Source organism: Triturus cristatus, chromosome 4_2 (genome assembly GCF_964204655.1).
Source record: "Triturus cristatus chromosome 4_2, aTriCri1.1, whole genome shotgun sequence".
Classification (NCBI taxonomy): domain Eukaryota; kingdom Metazoa; phylum Chordata; class Amphibia; order Caudata; family Salamandridae; genus Triturus; species Triturus cristatus.
The window spans coordinates 872,178,918-872,202,462 of NC_140586.1; the positions used below are offsets into that span (position 1 = coordinate 872,178,918).

Sequence of the window (23,545 nt, forward strand, 5' to 3'; positions counted from 1 at the left end):
CCCAGTCGTTCTTAGAGACCAGAAAGTACATCCAACAGCAAGTCACTTTTCTCTCTATCCCAATAAGATTTCGAACGCTCTTTTGTTGTGCAACACCCATCACTTGCTTGGACTGAATAGCTGCATGATTTGCTGACGTCTGAACAAAAACACATGAAGGAATATTGGGGGTAAATAAAGTGAAGGACAATAACCGGTACAACAATTTGATGGACCCACTGCTATGAAGTAATCAAGTGCCAGTGAATTAGGTAATGCTCGATTCAGCCCCTAACCTGGTTGCTAGCAACAAAGCTAAAGAGGTTTTGCAGTAGTGCTTGAAGATGAGGAGGGCAGCCTTTGTTATTGGTGACCTTGTTCTTGATCACTGCCCATCCCCTAGAGCCATGAAAAGGTTCAACTGGCTACTGGACAAGCTGAGAGAATTGCTTCTGGCATCAGGCAGGGCCCCTCAACAACTTGTGAAATGCAGATAATACTGATGGAATCGGCAAGTGGGAGACAGTAACCACAAGGAGCAAGCTTTAAAGTGTTCGAGAGACACATCTGTTTTCTCGTCAAACAGTGTAGCCCAAACCGAAAGGATGCTGACAACTGAGAATTGGAAGATCCAAAGTACATCAATACACAATGTCTGAATACAATGCTCTAAATACCCCTGCCATCTAGTGTTGGGCTCAGATGTTTGCAACTTGTGTTTCTTCGAAGAACTATTTGGAGTCACGTAGTATAGAGACTCCTCCTTTGTCTGGTAATACACATGGGCACTGGCCTATTGTTAAATTGTTTATTTTTGCTATCCGGTTCGGACGTTTTTGATCAGGCTCATTGTTCGGCATCCAGTAACACCTTCTGCTGGGCCACTTCGATTCTCCATCTCTGGTTGCCTTAATTCAATCTTCATGCAATCCTACTTCCTTATCGTCGACGTTTACCAAACATTTGCGCAAACTTCACACACATTCAAGTGGGGTCGAGGCCCCCTCGTCACAGCTTGCTTCTGGTTGACAATGCCAGGTTAGTAATGGAAATGATGTCCTTCCATTACTGCCCCCAGTGCTACTCGAAGTTCCCGATGACTGACCACCACCAAATCTGTAATCTCTGCCTCTCACCAGACCATAAGAGCACAAGTCAGGCCTACCTCACTTTCCAGTCAAAGAAAACCCTTCCATACGGACTCAAGTACAAGTGGGCCCACTGGAGGATACAGAGGCAAGACATGCATGACACCAAAGACATCTTTGGGGAGCCTGACATCGAAGAACAGGAGAAAGTGGGTCCTTCCAGGGCATAACTGCTACTGTCCAGTTCGGAGGACATTCACCAGCTGAACAGGATGTTGAGAAGACCCCCCCCAAACCCAAAGACTCTAGCTGTGTGCAACCAGCAGTGGAACACCGACATCCTGCTCCAGGAGAGAACCCCCAGGGGGTGGGCAGTAAGCCCAAAGACTGAATAACACACTGTTGGTCCATCACTACCTTCGGGCCATGGACGGCACTGACAGAATCCCTCAGAGCCAAAGCTCTCAGAGCAGACAACGTTACCTTCTCTGGCTGCAAAGGCCTCTCATTAACCACAGCCTTCCGCGGAGTTCACGGGCTCTTCCACCACGCGCCGAAAAGTTCACCAGCAACAAAGTCATCCCTGCCACGAGAGCAGATGACGTGTTTAATTAACAAGGGAACCCAATTGTAATGGTCAGGGACCTTGGGTAGAAGTGCATTACAATTACAAAATAGTCCCCGACAGGGGGGATTCACACAGAAAACAATGAATATAGGCCTGAAATCAGTGCTACATTAAAGCTGTCCAGCCCGATAGAACATTTAATAATGTATCAAATCACATAAAACACAAGAATAAAGTAGGACACAATCCTGCGTCCAACGCAACATATATAACAAAGACACAAATTAACAGAAATTCAGAAAAAGGCTCAGGCAGGACAAAAAATGCATGTAACTTTTTTAAAGAAATGCAACAAGCAAACAATATGTATAGACACCGTTACACATCAGTAATTAATTCAATTGCATTTACGGTGCATATAAGGTCGACGACGTTTCGATCCCACAGAAACAATATTGGGATCATCATCAGGACGTAAAAATTACATGCCTGAGGGAATTTTAGCCTGAAAGGCAATAGTGAAAGGTAGGGGGGACAAAAAAATAATTAAGTAGATCAAAAAGACTTTAGGAAAAATGGTCTGTAACATAGTGCTAGTGAGAGACAAAGGTGGTACAACTTTTCCATCCAGACGTCATGTACTAGGTGTTGATACAATACACATGCTAGGTGAAAATTGGTAAGAAAGAACGTTCTCAAGGTGCACCAATGGATCAAGACCTTAAAGTGTTACGGCGTGGGTGCTACGATGAAATGGCAGCCTTGCATACAACTGCTATTATGGCATGAGTTATGATGGGCTAAGTTGTTTCTAGCGTAGCTTACCAAGCGTAATAGCAGGGGGCAAGCAATGAGGCAATTGCAATAATGCCAGGAAGGGATTACTGTGGATGCACGGAGGTACGTTAGATCACTTGAGCGTCTTGGCGCTGTAAAAAAAGAAACAAATTTCAGGAATAGCCACCACTTGTATGGTCTAAAACCAATACGGGCATGCGTTAACTCTTACCATAGCAAAGGAGGTAGGGTGGGATAGGGGCAATTCCCAATTGAGGGTACTGGTGTGGAGAGGCGAGGTAACCTAGTAAGAAGAGAGAAGGCGCACAGACAGTGAGAGTGCTGAAGGGGTAGGCACGTGAAGGATAAAAACCCCAGCTGCTGAAGGGCTTACCCAATTACACGAATAGTGGCAACCAATCCAATTTGGAAATATATGAAAGGGGCTGTGCGTCATGCAACAATGATGCAAGTAGTCCTGAGCCGGTACAATGACCTGTGCGGGGAGATAACAGCGTGTCAAGGGAGTGAGAAAGGATATCTATGCAAGTAGGGTCTTGCCGGTGACGGGGCTTACCTGTGTATCTTTCGGTATTCCGGTGTGCTCGTGAAATGGGCAAGCTGGGTGGAGGGTATATAAGGAAGTGCAGGGAGGGTAATTTGACAGATCACGTGATCGGAAGGTGCCCAGTGACTTGGCAGTATCGGCCATATTGAAATCGTAGAATTAGCGGAGCGAAATGACTATTGAAAGAAAGAGAAGGTTAAAGGCAATGAAAAGATAGTAAAAAGATTGTGGGCATCATTTTTTATAATAAACAGATCCGTTAAGCTGACAGATAGAGCTGTAAAGACAATGAGATACCTAATAGGCAGAAACATTACATGTTAATGGCAGCCATCTTAGAGTGGTAGAAAATACATTGTCTACTTGGTAGTTAGAAGATCGAATAACAAAGTAACAGCGCAGCCATCTTAGAGTTGTGGAAGAGCTCAAAAATAGGGATAGGTCAATTAATGGTTATCTATGACATTATACAAGGTGTATCATGGTAACCAGGTGTAAAGACATTACATCCTTAAGTCAAACATTTGTGGTGGTTAAGGAAGTACTCTGGCTCACTCTAAAGAATTCATACATACTGACACAGTAATGTTTGTAAGTGGTACATTTGAAACCGGAGGATGACCTGCGGGAAAAAAGGATAAAAGGATCAAAGTTGTAAAAAGTTTAGGTTCAGGTAGGATCTTATAGTAAAGTCGTCCAATCTTCAAGTCTGTTGAGTCCAGTTTTGATGCTTCCAGTGCACAGGATCCACTTGAGTTCCTCTTTATGCAGCAGTTGTCCAAGATCTGCTCCTCTTGGTAGTGGTTTGATCACACGGATTACAGTCCATCTTAAGTCATCCTCGCTGTGGGCATTGTTAGAATAATGTTCCACCAATGGTGGTTTAGGTGTTTTGCAGCGTATTCGACTGCGGTGCTGGCATATCCGCATTCACACTTTTTGTGTAGTCTGTCCGATGTAAATTTTGTTGCATAAAATAGCATAGATTACATTACATTTATTACAGTTAGAAAATTGCTTGGATTCAACCTTGGTGTTATTGAAAGTGAACTCCTTGCCCTCAATAGTGAATTCGAAGACACTACAGTTTCCGCATTTGGCATGTCCAATCAAGGGTTCCAACCCCCAGTGTTCATTCAGTGTGCATGCTTGCTTTGTAGTTGGTAGTGCAGCTCTGACCAGGTGATCTTTTATATTCTCACTCTTGCGGAAGGCAAAGAGTGGGCGGTCAATTGTCAGTTTGCCAGCATTAAGAATACCCCAGTGTTTTAAAATGCATTTGCGCACCTTATGCAAGACTGGTGAGAAGGTCGTGACACACACTAGTTGTTTTTTTGTAGATTTGGGTTTAGGAGACAAGAGTCATTCCCGGGGGCAATACCAGGCTCTTTTTAATGAGGTTCACACAAGTTTCCACAGATAGCCGTGGGTCATGAGTTTCTAAGAAAGGAATGAAGACTCACGGAAATAGTCTTCCTTCAAGGTACAGTTGCGTCTAATCCTAAGATATTGGGAGTAGGGTAGGGAGTCACGAAGTGCTCGAGGATGATTACTCTCATACCTGAGAAGTGTATTATGCTCAGTGGGTTTCCTGAATAGGGTAGTAATGAGTTCACCAATGAGATGTTGAATGGTAAGATCAAGGAAGGAAACAGTATTTTTGTCAAAGGAAAGGGTGAAATTAAGGCCCTGGCAATTGTTGTTAAGCCAGTGCAGACATTTTTTAAGGGTCTTTTCTGTGTCATGCCAAATTTGAAAGATATCGTCAATGTATCGTCTCCACAAGCCTATGCCTGTGTGGAAGGGATTGCTTGTCGGGATTATACTGGTTGTTTCAAGGGAATCCATGAACAGCATGGCCAGGTTGGGGGCTAAAAAAGCCTCCATCGAAGTACCCTTGACCTGTTGGTAGTATTGTTCATTGAAGCTGAAGAAGTTCCTAGTGAGACATATTTTAAGTAATTGAAAAATGAAAAGAGTAGGAACTGCATGGGGGTGTGGTCTGGTGTTAAGAACGCGTTCGATGACAAGTAATGCTTCTATTTGGGGAATATTGGAGTAAAGGGACTCGACGTCCATGGTACATAGGATGTCTGAATCACAGTTGAATGGATAGTGTTCCACAAGGTTAATCATAGCCATACTGTCTCTTATATAGCTCTCTGTCTGCGAGACAAAATCTTTGATGAAGAAGTCCACGTATTGTCCTAGTGGTTCAAGAATTGACCCGCATCCTAATACTATGGGGCATCCTGGTGGATTTGTAAGATCTTTGTGAATATTGGGGAGTGTGTATATGACAGGAGTGTGAGGTGATTTTGTATTGAGGAAGAAAAATTTGTTCTGACTAAGGAAACCTTGGGTTTTACCATCATTGGTGATTTGAAGAATAAGTTTCTGTAGTTCTTCGGTAGGGTCGGTAGGGAGTCTACAATAATGGTCCGTATTGTATAGTGGTCTTAAGATTTCCGATTTGTATAGATCTTTTTCCTGTAGGACAATTCCTCCACCCTTATCGGCAGGCTTGATGATCAAGGAGTCATTGTTTTTAAGATCTGTAAGGGCCCTCTTTTCCTCGAGTGATATATTGTATTGAATGTAGCGTGTGGTAGTTTCAAGAATAGAGACATCCTTTATAACCATTTTTTCAAAAATGAAAAGCTCCAGGGATCATATTGGCAGCAGGAGAGAAGGCAGAGGGAGGGCGATGGGGAGTGTTGGTGGTGCTAGTAGGAGAGGGGTTGAGTAGAAAGTAGGTATTTAGTCCGATTCTACAAAACAACCAGAGAAGTTCTGTTTGTAGCTCCAAGAAGGTGCGGTGGGTAGTAGGGACATATGAAGTGATTGTTCAGGGTCAGTTGGGGCATGTGTGGACAAATTGAAGATGGGTATGGTGAGGGGATCATTAGTAGTCTCTGTATCATTAGTCACTACTGGTAGAATTTCTGCCGGGTCTGGTGTTCGCCTGGAGGGTTGTACCATCGTTGCTGTTTGACTCTGCCTCGTTTTAGGGGCTTGTTTTGTCCTCTGCCTAAAAAAGGTGGATTGGGTGCCCGATTGGAGGTACTGGGACCTTCACCTAGGTCTGAGTTGTCAGATGACTCTGCAGAAGTATCAGAAAATCTTACCAGGTTATCAAGTCTGTTGAATCTGCCCCAAGGTCTAGAGTTTGGAGGATTAGAATAGAAAGCAGATGACAGCACTGAAGCCGAAACAGTCTATGCCAAAAACAGCTTAGGTGCCGCAACCAATACTCGACCCCGAAGGAACCATTGACAGCCATCTCTAAAGACTAAGAGCAATACATTCTCAAGCATGTACATGATGAGTTGGACGCTTGCAAAAGTATTTTTTATTTTTATACACCTGCAGACAGTAAACATTACTGCCAAGCTCTCACCATAAGCACGGGAGGCCTTGCAAAAGAAACAAAAGCTGTCCTTCAAGGAGCAAGTTGCCTTGGAATCCACACCTCTTCCACAGCACAAAGGACAGGGACACAAACGCTAGTCCTCTCCCTACCGCCCTCCTTCTCCTCCACCCTTTCAGCCACCAACAGACATTCCGCTTATCCAGTATTAGGGGTGTCTTTCATAGATTCACATGCCTGAATCATTCCCCGTCGTCGAGACGGGAGCCTCCGGTACATAGAAAAGTAATGTCCTATAGACATACATAGCCTATCCTTGTCCTTATGTAAAAAAGGACCAAACTCTTAGAGCCAGCCAATCAGCTATCACCTCCCTCTAGAACCTTCCTGACAGGAGCCTCACTCCCTCAGATTTTCTACCGCACATTGTGCTAGGGAGTCTCCAGCCTGAGTTCTCCTCAGGATCTCTTCAAAACCAACTTGTTCACTTTTAAAAGTGAGTTCTTTCTTCAAAAACTTGAACAGGATTACTTCAAGCCACTTATCACTGCAGTGAGTGATTTATTTCTTCAAAATTCTGGCATGTCTGAATCCCAGAAGAAAGCCCTTTTCAGGGCCTGCTCTTCATGTGGGAAGAAAAGGCTACATGCGGACGACAAGCATGACCTCTGCCTATATTGCCTTTATCCTGACCACATACCTAAAGACTGTAAGATATGTAGGTCTTTCCCTCACAAGACCTTGAGGGACAGAGAAGGTCGTCTGCTCATCTGGCTGGACAGGCTTAACGAGAGGGAGAGTGTGATATCCTCAGAGGGAAGCTTTTCAAGGACCTCTGAAGTCTCCCTGAAGAGGCCAAGAGTGGCGTCTCCTGGCCCCTCAGACACTCCTCCTATGAAGGCACAAAAGAAGTCTTCAGAGGCAAGCTCGTCAAAATCTTCAGTGTCTGAAAAGGATTCTCAGGCTTTTAAGAAGCCTACCCAGTCGGCCAGCAAACTTGCGACATCCTCCTCAGCGCAAAAAAGAGTTGGGGCGCCAGTTTATGTCTCCACAGCGACGACAACTGTGTCAACAACGACAGCGTCGTCAGTCTTCTCGTCGACGACGACCACTCCTTCATCGTCGTCAGTAGGTAAACCTATTCCATCTATAATACTGCTAAAGCCGTCGTCGACGTCCAAAAGCTCGTCGACGACGACATCATCGATGAAGAGCCCCCCGTCGACGACGAAGGCGTCGACGACTAATGAATCATCGACGAGCGCATCGTCGACGAGCGCATCGTCGACGAAGAAAATATCGTCTACGGGGGCACCGTCAACGAAGGTCATGCCGTCGACGAGGGTATCGTCGATGGAGGAATCGTCGTCGACCATGGTCATTACTGAGCCATGGAAGAAATCCAAGCTGATAGAAACGTCGTCTATGACCCTACCACCGTCGACAACACCACGGACGACGGCAGGGGACCCTGCAAAAGATTCTGTGTCTGGCAAACTGACCAAGAAGCAGATTACACCAGAAACAACGTCACCAAGCAAGGTGCAAACTCATTTGCCTACGGAGATTCTCCAGAGTGAGGAATCTGAAGAACTACTCCTGGATCAGGCTACTTCCCCTTCAGAACTTCACGTGAAATGTCAGAGCACGGACGAAGAACAGTAGGAGATGAGCTACCAGGAACACCCTTTCCGAGCTCAGGTTCGCACGGAGGTCACCCCGATGGTATGCCTTCCCGTTTCAATTGTAAATGACCTCAAATACCTTATCAAGGGACTACAAACAACGTTTCCCGGAATCACCGGCAATTGAGACAGGGGGCCCAACGCCTACTACAAATACACCAGCGGCAGCCCCAAAACAGACACAGCCAACTACTCAGGTCCGCCATGAGAAAGTGCCACCTCAGGTGATAGAATCATCAGATGAGGAGGCTGAAGAAATGGAAGAGGGGGAAGTCCAAGAAGACCAGACGGATCACGATGAGGAGGAAGAGTATGTGGCATCTTCCCCAGCTTCACCGCAACCGCGCCAAGCATATTCACCGCCAGTGGACATTGGCGGTTTCCATAGAATAGTGGAAAGAGCAGCGAAGCGATTTCATATGGTGATGGAATCGACTGAGACCGAGTGCTTCTTACATGACTTCAAGGAGCAAACAAAGAAGACAACGAAGTCGATCCCAATAATAGACTTTCTCTGGGACCAGGGAAAGAAACTGATGCTGACGCCGGCCTCTGTACCTGCGGTTGTTCCACGCCTGGATAAAAAATACAAGGCTCCAACCACGGCGCCACCTTGCCTTAATGGGCACCCGAAACCGGATTCGGTCGTAACCCAGGCGGCCCAAAAGAATTCTCGCAACCCTTCCACTCCTCTGTCAGCCCCACCGGACAGGGAAGGCAGGAAGTTGGACACAATCGTTAAAAGGTTTACTACGACATCGGCCATGACCATCAAGGTGGCCAACTCCATAGCCCTGTTAGGGCGTTATAACCGCCAGCTTTGGGAAGATATAGCCCCATATATAGCGGAACTGCCAAACACAGTTCAGGAGGAGGTCAAGGCACTGCTTACGGAGGGCCAAACCTCGGCAGCTGAGATCATTGATTGTGCCATAGATGTGGCCATGACGGGCTTTCGACAACTAGCTGGGGCAGCAGTCCTGCGCCGTCAGGGATGGCTTATGGCAACATCATTCAGGCAAGAGGTGCAGACGAAGGTGCTAGACATGCCCTTCGACGGCCAACACCTTTTCGGGGACAAGATTGACGAGGCGCTCCAAGCGATCAAGAAAGACACTGATACTGCTAGAGCACTTGGTACTTTGCAGGCAAGGAATCAGTCCTTTCGAGGCAACAAATCCAGGGGCCAGTCCTCCTACAGGGGATCCTATCAAAATAGGTCCTCGTATTCCTACCAGAATAAATCCCAGTACCAACAGAAGCAGCAACAGGGTCGTCAGACTTCTTATGGGAGATCAAACTTCAGGGGCAAAAACCAGAAGAGGGGCACTGGCGGAAGCCAGTGACCAATTACTCCAGCCAGTCCAGCAACTATATCCCTCATTAAAGATTGGAGGAAAATTGACCCATTTCCTAGAAAATTGGCATCTCATCACCACAGATCGCTGGGTACTCCAATTAATAAGATTCGGCCATTCCCTGGAATTCACCACCATCCCACCTGCAACCCCTCCCCGCAGGCTTTCGCACAAACATCTACGACTGCTGCTCCAAGAAATATCTGCGATGTTGAAGAAAGGAGCGATCGAGCGAGTTCCATCGTCTCAAAGAGGGAAAGGATTCTATTCCCGCTTCTTTCTTATACGCAAGAAGGAGAAAAAGTGGAGGCCCATACTAGACCTCAGGGCACTCAACTCTTTCCTGAAGAGTCAGTCGTTCAGGATGGTGACGATCCAAGAAATACTAGGCATTCTAGAAAAAGGAGATTTCATGACATCTTTGGACCTCCAGGATGCCTACTACCACATCCCGATACTCAAGGGGCACAGAAAATTTCTGAGATTCGAGGTGGCAGGACAGCACTACCAATTCAAAGTCCTACCGTTGAAGGAGGAGCCAAGATGGCGACCGGGACGGCAGCGTAGACTCCCGGCTCCGTGAACCTCCGCATCCCGCACGGATATCCTGCCTGAGATCCTCAGCCTGCGCTACGCGCTCGTATTTGTGAAGGAGAGTGGCAACCGACCGTCTGACTCCGAAGTTTCTGGCGGCTGTACCGCCGGAGAAATGTGCCTTTGAAATTTGCGGCCCGTGCAGCCCTGGAGCCAGGACCTCGAGTGGACGCTTTGGCCGGGTGGCAGTTCAACAACAGCGGCCTGTGGTGACTGGGTGGAGTCGGACCACCGGAGCGGTGCACACCTCGGCCTACATTTCGCCGTGGTCGTTCCTACCGCTAAGCGTAGCGGACCGAGTGCATGCCCGGGGTGGCAATTCTGAGATTCTCCGGTGATTGCCCCTGCCTTTGACGGTGAGCTGCCCGGACGCCGCCCGTAACTCGCCCTGATTCTTGCGGGCTGCTCCCGGATTTTCGCGGGCGCTGGTCCGTGGTGGGGACGACTGTTGCCCGTGACCACACAACGGATAATTTTTGCCTGCCCCCGGAACCCTGTTTCCAGTGACGTGGACCTTGAGGCGCTTGTCCCTGGGTCCCGGTCCCAATACGGGTCGGGCCTACCCGGCGGCCATCTTGTTATGATGAAGCCTACCATCCTGTCCACCGGGTCACAGCAGGATTGGGAGTGTGTGACTTTTGGGAGTGTGGCGGAGCGATCGCAGAGAGCTGTGCTGGGGTACGGCGACCTCCTCGAGGCTCTCGGTGCCCTTCATTCCACCTTGGTTCATGGCATCGGGGTCTTGGGGAGTAAGCTCGATGGTGTAGCATCAGCGTCGGGACAGTTGCGGCCGGCCTGTCCTCAGGTACACAGGGACTTCCCACACTGCACACAGGAGGACAATGCCGCGGCCACCCCTGAGATTAGTGAACAGCTGGAAACTCCGGACAGTATGCTTCCGTGTGATCGGCTGGCTGTGGGTCTGATCTGTTCCGGAGGTATTGGACCCGAGTGGGAGGTGGTGGCCTCGTCCCGTGCACGGCCTCCGGCGACCCAGGGAAAATTCAAGCAACAGTTGTCTACTTTGGCTGATTCTGACTTCCTGGACCTTGTGTGCAGTGCAGATCCTGGGGCAACACTGGGAAAGACGTCCCTCCATGATGCGGACTGTGTTGGTACTCAGAGACTTCCACCCCACCTGTGTGCGTCGCTTCCCGGTCGTTTTTGGACACTCCTTTACCTTGTAACGTTGGACATGGCGCTGGGTCGAGGGGTATGCGTGGGCAGATTTGCAAAGAGTGGTCAAGGATAAGGCTGATCCTTCAGGGGTGGTCATCTAGTAGACGGGCGGGCTCAGGGGTTGCGTGCTCTCATGGCATAGCTATTAGTATAATTGGTGCATAATGCTCCCCATCTTTCTTTGACATGGTCGATTTTGTGCTGCTTACTGTTTGCCTTGGGGAAAACTTACCGTGCGGGAGGGAGAAGCCGGGGGCATGTTTTGAAGGCCCTCCTCCAGTTTATTCATACTCTCTCTACCCCCCCGTCTGGTGGGGTTCTTTTCTTACTCCCTTTTCTCTGTTCTTCTATATTTCGGGTCTGGTTCCAGGGCGACAGGCACACTGCTGGGGGGGGGGGCCGTACTCATCTGCAGAGGTGCAGGGTGGGGGGTTGGGGAAGGGGATTCTTTAGTCTTTACCCTTTTTTTCCATGGCCTCCTTTTTCTTCTCTGATTCTTCTTTGTTTTTCTTTACTGGGATCAGCGTGGTACAACTCCTTTGTTGTGAATCACTGCTTTTTCATGTGTGCCACAATTTCCGGGGTGTTTTCTGGGCTTTAGGGCATGGGACTGCAGGCGCAACTGGTCATGATACTTCTCTACATCCTGCACTTCCTGTTTTAGCGCCATTGACTCGATAGATTGCCGTTTAATGTTTACGTTTGTTATTCTGCCTGCCATTTATCGCTGCTGGGAAATTGTTTGGCACCTGATCCTTTCGTCTTTCCCTATTATAAAATGAAAGCCTTCTTAATCCTGGTGTCCTACTTGCGCCATTCACTGGCCGAGAATATATTAGCATGGAGAATCGGCTCCCTGAGGTTCTGCCTGTGTCAACATTGGATCTCTGTTGCTTTGTCTGCTTAGCGGCCGGCCCCGGGGGGTTGTAGGCCCATACTTGTTATTGGTTGAAATGCTAATAAAGGTTTTTCAAAAAAAAAAAAATAAAAAAAAAAATAAAAAAGTCCTACCGTTTGGCCTCAAATACGCACCGCGGATTTTCACCAAGTACTTTCACCTGTGGCAGCTTTCCTGCGTCAAATGGGTCACCAAGTCTTCCCCTACCTCGACGACTGGCTGGTAAAGGCACCTTCAGCTGCAGGCGCGACCGAATCCTCCAACGCCTGCACCAATCTTTTTCAACAACTAGGATTGACTCTCAATCACAAGAAATCCTGCATGTCCCCAACAAGAAGCATCACCTTCCTCGGGGCGACCTTGAACACGGAATGCGCAAGGGCATTTCCTTCAAAGGAAAGGAAAAACAAAATAATATCTCTGGCCACGGCTGTGGCATCAAAGAAGTCCCTAAGAGTTCGAACCTACAAATCACTCCTAGGAATGATGTCTTCTTGTATACTCCTCATCCCTCACTGCAGACTCAGGATGCGTCCATTGCAAGAAGCCCTCACGAACCAATGGACACAGAGTACAGGTTCGTTCGAAGACATTGTGAAGATAACACCGCAAATATCCAAGAGCCTGGAATGGTGGAGAAATCACAAGAATTTGTCTATAGGACTGCCATTCCTACTTCCAGCAGCACCACTGGTGATCACCACCGATGCATCCCTGGAAGGCTGGGGAGCCGTCCTACAGGACCTCCAAGTAAGCGGCAAATGGACAGATCAGGAGAAGCAACTCCATATCAATCTTCTGGAACTGAGGGCTGTGTATCTGGCGCTGCAAGCCTTTTTACCACGCATCCAGAACTCCCAGGTGCTCGTCAGAACGGACAACACCACGACGATGCACTATCTCAACAAACAGGGAGGAACGCGTTCGCTCACTCTATCACGCGAATCGCAAAAGGTCTGGAACTGGCTTGTACTCCATGGGATCACGCTCAGGGCGGACTATGTCCCGGGCAAGGACAACACCATTGCGGACGCCCTAAGCAGACAGAAATCCCTCTCCCACGAATGGGAGCTCGACAAGAGTACACTGGCTCACATATTCTCAGAATGGGGAGTCCCAGGAATCAACCTGTTTGCCACCAAGGAGAACGCCAAATGCCCAAACTACGCAAGCTGGCGTCCCCAACCAAGGTCACTCGGAAATGCCTTTTCCATAGGTTGGTTCAGCGTATTTGCGTACGCTTTTCCACCGTTTCCGATGATTTCCAGGGTTCTCAGGAAGATGAAGGCGGAGCCCTGTACCCTGATCCTAATTGCCCCGTTCTGGCCGAGGCAGCACTGGTTCTCGGATCTTCATCGCCTCTCCATCAGGACACCGATTCGTCTGAAGCAGCACCCGAACCTGCTGACAATGTCCAACGGGCAGGTGCAATACCCGAACCTGCAATCGCTCAGGTTATCGGCCTGGCTCCTGAGCACAGAGAGTTCTGTCATTTAAACATCCCGCAGGAATGCAGGGACGTGCTGGCAAAAGCAAGAGCGGTCAGTACCAACAAAACCTACTCTCTAAAATGGAAACGATTCTGCACATGGTGTTTAGAGAAAGGCCTGAGACCACTCCATATCACACCCGAACAGATATTGCCATATCTACGACACTTGGCATAGTCAGGATTGGCGCACGCATCCATAAAGGTGCATCTGGCGGCCATTTCACGATTCACCAGGACTTACAAAGGACCGTCTCTCTGGTCCAGTAGGCTTATCAAGCAGTTCCTAAAGGGACTATATAGATCCTTCCCAAGACCTAGACGGGTCCCACCGACATGGCACCTCAATTTAGTCCTTAACCAACTCATGAAGCACCCTTTTGAGCCCATTCATCGAGCATCCATCAAGTACATCTCATGGAAAACGGCTCTGCTGCTCGCTCTAACGTCTGCCAGGAGAGTCAGCGAGCTACAGGCTCTATCCATTCAGGAACCCTTCTTGCAGTTCAAACAGGACAGGATGGTGCTGAGGACAAATCCCAAGTTCATACCGAAAGTGCCTTCAGACTTTCACCTCAATGAACCGATGGTTCTACGTTCCTTCTTTGCAAACCCTACCACCGCAGCAGAAAGGACGCTACACTCCTTGGACCTCAAAAGGTGTCTAAAGTTTTACATAGACAAAACAAAGAGCTTCAGGAAGTCATCACAGCTATTTGTGGCCTACAGTAGGCCAAGGATGGGAATGCCTCTAACGAAACAGTGGATCTCCTCAGCGATAGCATTCTGCTATGACAGGGCCGGACGGCCTTTGAGAGCTAGGGTGGAAGCGCATTCCACCAGAGCGATGTCCACATCAGCAGCGCTGTTCGCTGGAGTGCCGATTTTGGACATATGTAGAGCGGCGACGTGGAAGTCACCGCACACCTTCTCCAGACACTACTGCCTGGATGATGAACTTATGAAGGATGCAGCAGTGGGCCAGGCGGTGCTTCGCCATCTATTCCAGTGAGGTAAGCCTTCCAACATCCCGCCATCCTGGTATGCACATCTCTTGCTGCTATGATATATTGATGTATGCCAATGTTTCAAACTCGCATGGTAATATGTGTATTATCTAAAATGACTATATGGCATGATTACATCAGAAATGTGCATAATGTATTGCTGACTACTCTGATTCAGGCATGTGAATCTATGAAAGACACCCCTAATACTGGATAAGAAACGCGTTACTTACCTGTAACAGCAGTTATCCAGTATTGGTGTCTTTCATAGATTCACATGCAACCCTCCCGCCTCCCCTGGAAGGACTCACGTGTCTCTCTAACTGTATTACGCCTAGCTAGCTTGGTGCGTACGAAAATCTGAGAGACTGAGGCTCCTGTCAGGAAGGTTCTAGAGGGAGGTGATAGCTGATTGGCTGGCTCTAAGAGTTTGGTCCTTTTTTACATAAGGACAAGGATAGGCTACTAAGGGGAAGCCCTTAGGCCTATTTTATTTATGTATGTCTATAGGACATTACTTTTCCATGTACCGGAGGCTCCCGTCTCGACGACGGGGAATGATTCAGGCATGTGAATCTACGAAAGACACCAATACTGGATAACTGCTGTCACAGGTAAGTAACGTGTTTCTTCCTCCAGCTTCACCACAGAGAACATAAATCTCTTCAGATGGGGAAGGGGAACACAGCCCATTGTATGCAGGCGAGCCCTATGATGCTCCTTATGATCTGGAACTGAGGGACGACTATGACGTTGTTCCTGTGGCCTCTGTTGGGCAAAACACTCCTCACCAGACCATTACTTACTGGTTGAAACGCTGGATGTCACACCAAGGGTAGATAAGTAGAAACTCTCGCCCAATAACCTGCCGTATATATGCAGCCATGTTCCACCCGACTCTTTAGTGGGTACAATTGACTCTCCTCTTGAAAAGGAAAGTAAAAAGATTGACACCGCTGACAAAAGGGTGGCAGCACTATTGGCCACACACAACAGCACCCTGGCATCTTGCACAGTCTGGGTGACTTAATTTCTTGGCTTTAGGCAACATGGGTAAAACCTCTTTTGCCATGTCTCAGAATGTGTGACTGTAGCAACCATGAAGACAAACAGCATTTGAAAAGCTAAGTGCTAGACATGGAAAATGAGAGGACCTGCTTGCGCATAACATGTACTCATTTTTATTCTCAGGGCTGGATGAAGGTACAGCACAAAAACATTTCAGGTTAAATTTGATCATGGAAGCCGGCACTATAAAGCACTCAGAAGTAGGATACTTACTCAGGAACGTCAGATCACATGGTGCAGGCCTATGTTATCTCACAATAGGGCGAATGGCTGGGTTAATCAAGGCTTAAATCATGCCATGGATATATTAGTCAGGGTTTCATCAAGGGCTCAATTCAAAGGCCCTTGTTGCAAAGTTTCAGTTTGGTTAGCTTTAGCCTCTGTAGTCGGGGGTTGCAAATAAAGAGCCTCTGGAGCCCTACGAACCACCAGTGCAAAAGAAGCACTCTGTTCTGTTGGGGACCATAAGGACAAATTCTGGCATGGTATCCGGACGACTGGCATTTTACAAATTAAGATATAAACCATCATAAGTGTAATGAAAAGGGTGCAAGTGATCTTCCTCGTCATGATCATTCGCATTATGTGGAACATGCTAAGGCTTTGAGGAGCATCAAAATCTGAGCCGAGAAAAGGTCCATGCTCCAGAAACATTGCCAAGGCAAGGGGGGACTAAGGTTGGGCTTTGTTGATGGTATAATGCAGCAAAGGAGGAGTCCTTGCCAAAGCTGGCTTCAGATCCGAAACCGTTGTTGCAGACAGATTAGGCATCAGCATGGCTGGAGATGGTCGCAGCACGATGGGGGAAGAATCAGCAGAGCCTATGGAGCTGGAGTGAGATCGCTGCTTGGCGCTGATGGCAAAGTAGGCTGCCAGCGTCCAGGATCAGTCGGTACCGGAAAGAAAGGCTGGCCGTCAGAAGTCCAACAGGAGGCCTTGATGGATACATAAGTCTGAAGGTGTTCAAAAGGGATACAGGAAGTTCTAGAAAAGCTTCGCCATAGCCTTTTTGAAGGAAACCATTTGCTGCGGAGTGAACAATGACCAAGGAAAATCGGGGGCATCAGATTCAATATCAGATTAGAGTTGGAGTTCAGAGCCTCAAACTATGAGGCCTCTCTGTGGAGCAGGAGCATCTGGGTGTCAAAGGGCTTCCCTTGCTTCTTTTCTTCTGTTTTCTCTTCAACATGGATTTACCTGAAGATGGAGAAAGGAACTGGGAGCGACTCCCTGACCTTTAGCAGGATCAATCCTATTTTCTTGTGTTCTGTGATATCGAATTTGGCTTCCTGCTGCCTAATGGTGTTTGGATGCACCAGTGACACTTTGCAGAAGGACTTTAAGTCTTCCGTGGTGCCTAGGCACTGATGACAGACTTTAAGCAGGTCATGACCGATATCAGCTTGCGACAAGGCCAGTTGTTTTTAAGGTGTGACCTCACTGCCCACTAGGAAAAAAATATGAAACAAGCTTTAGTAAAAGCAAAATTAGTAGGGGTAAAGTCCCTTGTATTCGAGTCTATGACTGTGTAAAAAGAAAACAACGTCCTTCCAATGCACCACTCTGTGCCATCATTCTCCAAAGCATCATGGAGTTGCAAATGAGAATGATGGCACTACCTGCCGGCAGACAAGAGCTAATGTTATAGGTTGGCATCTGGTCTGATTCACAAGGTGATGAATATGCAGTTAAAAGTATCTATCAGAAAAAAACACATCAATGTGCAGACACTAAGCCATCGAGAACTAGGTCAGATGATCAACAATGAGAGGGGCTTAAGTGGAAGCGGACACTGATATGTGGAAATCTAGACTGAAACCCAAGATTTATTCACAAGTACAATCAGTAGAGCATGAGATCGGAATCACATACTGTGGTGAAGCCCATTATCTCTAGCACTAACTCAATGAGATGCCTCTATGCCATCTTTCCACTCCACACACAGAACTAAGCAGTGTCTTGCAAGGGTGAGATGATATTGGTATATGTACTTGACTCCTCCTCACCAGTCCATCACCGATGCAGAAATACGAAGGATGGGGATATTTCAAAATGTGGGAAAGCAGGATATACCCCCCAAATCTCCTTCTCAAAATGAAACCGTGGACCCTGTAGCTATCCCAGCCCCATGCAAGCAAACATCACTGGAAGGCCAGATACCACAAACTATGTAAAGGAACTAATGGTTTTGGGAGGAGAAAAAGTAAAAAAGGAAGGTTTAAAACAAACACACACACACTCTTCAGTTGACAACTTTGTCATACCCCTCCCGACAATACAAACAACAGACAAGAGCTGTGGCTTAATAAGTAAAGGGGAAATGGCGAGTACAAAGCGCGCCGTATGCCCTAGTGCAAAACAAGATGCCACATCCCTCTCCCCACTTACACACTATCTGCAACTACATACTATGATGCAAGCAAAAACTAGATCTTTAGAGACCATAACAAACCAAACAAGGCAACTCAAATATACAGCGGATGAGAACTAGAGAATGGTATCCAAATCGCTTTAGATAGTTCCAACTCTGTGAATTGCATAATTGCAAACTTAGGCTGGTTGAGCACTAGTGCTGTGTTTTTATACAAATAAAATTATAAAAGGAGGACAGCTAATCCAATCTTCTTCCATTGCCCATGATTTCATTGCTGAATCAGTTTTACCACACCAGGGGCAGGTTCCTGCCATCTCCGCTTCATGACCAGAAAGGTCTTCTGATGTAGAGGCTCAAGCACTGTGTGAAAATTCTACCAATGACCGGATGTTGCCAAGTGAACGTATACATTATAACTCACATTACTTGTTCTTCCAAGATGTATGTGACAGCATCTTTGTGTATTCTGAAAGTCCAGTAACTTTGATATGGGCCATCCACCACGTCTCTTTCAAAGAAAAGGGAGGAATAAAAAAAATTCACACGCCATTCAGCAGATTACATTGTTTGCAGGGTCAGACGTACAGCCCTGGTGGCATGGTAGCCATAGTGAAAGAAACACAATTGAAATACAGCCTGAAGGTCTACTGTGCCCCGTGCATCTCAACCCAGCAGCATATTACTGTGCTGTGGGCTCTACACGAAAGCTGTTGTGAGGTTACTGCTTGCTGATACAGAGCCCTACAATCAGTCTGACCCTGGAGGTAATGACAATAACTGCGTCAAGGACGGGGACTACCATTCGTTGATCGGATGAATGCCCTCTAAGATTTCTTTTTCTCCGGCATCGAATGACAACTTGTATTCATGAACTATGAAACCCATCCTGCCTCCAGGCAGATACTGACTGTGGCATAGATTACAGTAGTTGCACATAAAAAAAGGATGAAAAGGCCTTTCATCCAGGTAACTTATTCTTAACTAATGTTTGTCAACATTATCAAGCTGTATTGCTAAAAAAGACACTCCTGATAACACTGACTACATAGAAACGTTAATAATCTGCATCAGTAGTTTTCCAGCGAGGGTATGCTCTCCAGAGTCATGAGGTTTGAATCCTCACGTGCTGCCAAGTCGCCACACCAAAACTGGCTTTTAAAAATTAAAAATATGCTCATTAATGTTTCAGACACAGAGAAAATGTTCAGTGGTGCCCTCAAAATGTGTCCTTATGGTCAACTCCACAGCAGGCACACTAGTTTTTTTTATTATATCACCATTGCCCGCGGGCTGGGAGGTGGGTGCTTCACTTATGATACCACTGCACAAGATAGTTTGGTTCTCCATCAAGGTATCCTCTTGTCACTCATATGCTTCGAATAGACAAGAGAACAATAACTCACGTTTCAAAGACGCTGGTGTGAGCTCTGTTGGTCGCTTTAGGAGATTTCTATTAAAAGTGCTTTCCTACTTAGGAATGTTTTCAGGTGTTAAAGTCAGAACAGAACAGAACAGAATAGTTAACAAATGGCGTGGCTACACTTCTAATAGACTGAATGGAAAGTCTCAGATTGCTGCCCATTGCTCCAAATGCTCTTTGGTTACTGCTTTACACCTGGCTGTTAGCCCAGTAGAGTTCTATTTACTTCCTGCTTCCTGGTTGTAAAAAACCTGTGCAAACAAAGTTCCATGTAGGGACGGCCTATTTGGAAAACAACCACCTTCTGCGAATAGGAACATAGATTGACAAATCTTTAACTGCAATTTGTTTTGTCCAAATAGCATTTCTACACACTTTTAGCATTCAGCATATGTGAAGCTTGTGCTATTGGAGACTAGGAATTTCAGAAAAAAAGTTTTGAGATTCAGATTAGAATTCCAAAATCACTTTACTAAGAACGGGTGTGTCTTTGCTTTATTACTTAAGCACTGTGAAAGACCTTGTATGGTTCTTCAAAGAATAGAGTTTGCACAGACATTATGACCACTATCAAAGATTGAAGAAGTTTAATTTCAGACTTATCCTTTTCTGGAGGTTGATTTCCAAGACATGGCCTGCCTCTGCTCTAACATGGAATACCTTTTCAGCTGATTTTCAAAATTATAGTTGACTTATTGTGAAGAAGAGTATTGTAACTAGGTTTTAACTTGCTGCAAAGTTTGGACATTTCTGTGCTCACTTAAGGCCTACAAATGTTCGCGGGAAGGTCTCAGAAAAGCAATGTATTATTTTAGGATGAAGCTCCTGTTACAATGCCTCAAACATGTGGCTGCTTAGTATGGGAATTTGGGGCTGAATTGTCCTGTATATTCTTTGGGATTAGATCCATTGTCATGGTTCGTGAAAGAATATTGTAAATTAGAGGAGATTTTCATGAGATGACCAGAAGAGGTTGACAGGTCAGGCTGGTGGCACTGAGCTCTGGGACATCTCTCAAAACAACCTCCCACCCTATCTGGGTGGGGATCAAATGGACTCCCGAATTTACGCTGCCAAGAACCATCAAAATGGAAATCTTATTTTCCCGTTAGTACGGTGTTTGATTCCACTTGCTGAGTAAGCACCACAGGAGCTTACTCAACAAGTGAGATACTGAATTGGGAAGAAAATGCAAGCTAAAATTATCCAGAGAACAAGCTTTAGGCATCACAAGGCAAGTGTGAACTGCTAATTAAACACCCATACAATACAATGCAACCTCATACAATACAATGTGACCTTTAGGAAAAGAGAGCACCTTTCTGTGGCTCCAAGACTTTTGTCTGTAACACAAAGCATGTCAAGCCCAAAGAAGGAACTTTGTGCTGGCCACGTCGACCTGCTGTAAATCTCAGCTAAAGCCTGTGTTCTTCTGATTAAGATGGAGAGCATACCAGATAGGTCTAGTGCTGCATATCCAATTCCCATTATGTGGATGCTTTAATGAGTTATCTCGAAGCCCTCTTTTTCATGAGTTCTCTGGAAGGGCGTTATTAGCTTTTTGAGAACAGAATAATGCATGAAGCAATTCAAAGGAGGCCTTATCTCTGATACCTAAGATCTACTCTGGACAGGACGGGTCAGAACCGAAAGGCTTAGGTCGCTGCTGCACATTTACCTGATTTGGGAATCTTCTTCTTGAAGTTGGGCTAGCACAGTCAACCTCTGCTACTTGAGATCTTCAGGCTCCTGCAATGTCCACAATCAGCAGGATTGTGTGTGTATGATGGACATATTCTATTTGGAACGTCTATCCAGATTGCCGATCCTCCTGTCACACTTCAAATAGGCGACTGAACAACGTACCATGGCTCCAAGGACCCAGAAAAAAATATAAAATATTGTAAAAATGCTCAAAACCAACACAAGGAAATTACTAATGGAGGTAAAATATTACAAGAGGAACAATAAATAGAAGTCAATAAATATTCAAATCAGAAGTCTCCAAAAAGAAGATGTGTTCAGAAATCTCAGCTCTGACGAGTGTGAACAATTAAGTAAGAATCCTACTTCACTTAAGAGCATTATGAGCGCCACCTGCGACAGATGCAAAGTCCGCTTTTTCCTATACAGTCTCTGAAATGTTGTAAAATGTTTTTGCTTTTTAAAGGCACTTCCTCTTGTCCTGAAGGTAATTTAAAGATTAGGAATCTGGAGAAGACATTTATTTTTGAAAGACGTTTGACATCTTGCCACGAGATGGAGGAAGAAGCAAGCAGGTGAGATGCTAAAGTTCTGTTTACCAAAGGACCGCTCAGAGAACAAGTGATCTACGTTTGAAAACCATGGGTTAGCCTTCCAATAATCCTTTTTGAACATTGGAGTACTCCTTAGAATGGAAGTAAGAGACAAGGCACCATGTTTTTTTTCTCTGGCCAGAATTGGGTGTTAATGAATGGGTGTTCAGCAGAACAGGTTGTTGGTCCATCGCAAACCATAAGCTTATACTCTCTGTATCATCCCATGGACTTTACTTTACCCGACATACACCTTCAAGATCACAGCATCTTGGCTTCTCAGAACAGACTAAGATGGCGAGACTGCCTCTGCAAATGCGTTTGTATTGCTGGATTATTTCTCGTGGTGCCAAAGTGTTGCAGGATGTCATCTAAAGAAGCAGTCTGCTAGAATAGTCATCTCATAGGCTAGGTTGTCACACCATGGCCTCCTAAAGCCTGTGTGCTGAACCATGGAGTCCAAAGTGCTGCTGCACAACATAGAGCGAGTACGTGTTGGAGCACTAACTCCATTGCTCCATGCAGCAGTGGGCTCTGCAGCTGCAGTTCTATGTGGCAGTGTTCAAGTGCAGTTCATGAGGAATCAGATGATGCATTCCCAAAGAGGTTCATAGTACAGCCACGCCTCCTTCACATCGGCTAGTGATAAGGTTGCCAATTTCAGTCCATGAGTCAGTGTGAGGGTTGTAAACTTCAACAGAATCCGAAGTGACTGGAGCTGAGAAATCCTGACTGGAAGCCCGGCCCCCAGCGGCATAGAGAAAACCATTGACTGCCACCACGGAAACTCCAGCACGGGGCAGCTTCATGGCCGCAACTTCAACCCACTTTTCCTATTTGAAGAGGAACACAAAGAAACTATAGTTAGACCTGAACACACATCAAACCAGCACATAAACCAAAGATCGATCTAGCTCTCTTACGAAAGTCAGCATGTGCCCTTGCCTTTTCTTGCATTTATAAGCTATGTGTTATTCAGGACTCGAGATGTCTGGGCTTGTTTTTCTAATCTCCCTCTTGAAGGCCTCTTGATGGCTCAGATTAGAGTTGCCTCTCACCTAGGCTATGATAACTAACCCACTTCAGAAGTAGAGAGTCTCTGGGCATACTTTAGTATCTCAAATAGTCAGATGCTCTTGAAGGCCTTCACAGGTCTCAAGATAATTTTGAAAAATATAGCACTGCTCACCACCATTAGAGTCTTACAGGTGCATAAGAGGGATAGCATGAAAGTACTTCTCTGTCTAATCCCTCCCAACGCAAGGACTTCAAAAAGCTAAAGCCATAGAGGAGCCCCACTGAAATAAAAGGTAAATAGAAACAAAAAGAACTATTGAAAAAGCGAGCTGACACTCAGCAGTGTCTAATAAAAGCAGAACATTTTGAAAAGTAGCAATTGTTCCTATCAGAAATGTGGAAAAAGGCAGCGCTCAGGGCATGGGGAGGTAACACACAGGTGGCAAACCATTAAATGAGTGTTCAACTGTTAGTGCTGTGCATTGTGGTGCAGTGAAGCTGCTAGCTCTTTTAAAGGATACGTTTCCCCACGAGGTGTTTCAAGCAGTGTTGTAATCGGTTCATTCCCTTGCACTAGACTACTTTTTCTATCACATAAGGGAACAGCAAGGATGAAATCTGTACTGGGGATTCATTCCAGTATGTTATCAATCCTGAATGACTTAATCCAGTTATTGTTAATGACGCTTTGCTTAGAAAATAATAGAGGGGCAGGTTCTCTACATACAGGCGCTTTGTGATGCTGCACAAGGATAGATATTTAGATTACATGATGGAGAAGCGAGACCTATGCAATCTACATATTAAGA

General features: G+C 46.3%; 2 protein-coding genes across 3 annotated transcripts in view; both read right to left on the bottom strand.

Moving 5' to 3' along the window:
• Positions 1–1,960: 1,960 nt before the first annotated feature.
• Positions 1,961–21,228, bottom strand: LOC146835293 (uncharacterized). The gene is made up of 5 exons (XM_085602886.1): positions 21,101–21,228; positions 2,990–3,156; positions 2,807–2,908; positions 2,645–2,716; positions 1,961–2,564 (listed from the first exon to the last, which is right to left on the bottom strand). Exons 2-5 carry the CDS (start codon positions 3,122–3,124, stop codon positions 2,541–2,543), a joined length of 333 nt encoding a protein of 110 aa, XP_085459012.1. The 5' UTR covers positions 3,125–3,156; positions 21,101–21,228; the 3' UTR covers positions 1,961–2,540.
• Positions 19,876–23,545, bottom strand: part of IPP (intracisternal A particle-promoted polypeptide) — a 149,952-nt gene continuing 146,282 nt past the window's right edge. For both annotated transcript variants that reach the window (XM_085602878.1, XM_085602877.1), the window contains exon 9: positions 19,876–22,552. In XM_085602878.1, coding sequence (XP_085459004.1) covers positions 22,328–22,552 — 225 coding nt within the window. In that variant the 3' untranslated portion in view covers positions 19,876–22,327. The remainder of the gene's footprint in view (positions 22,553–23,545) is intronic.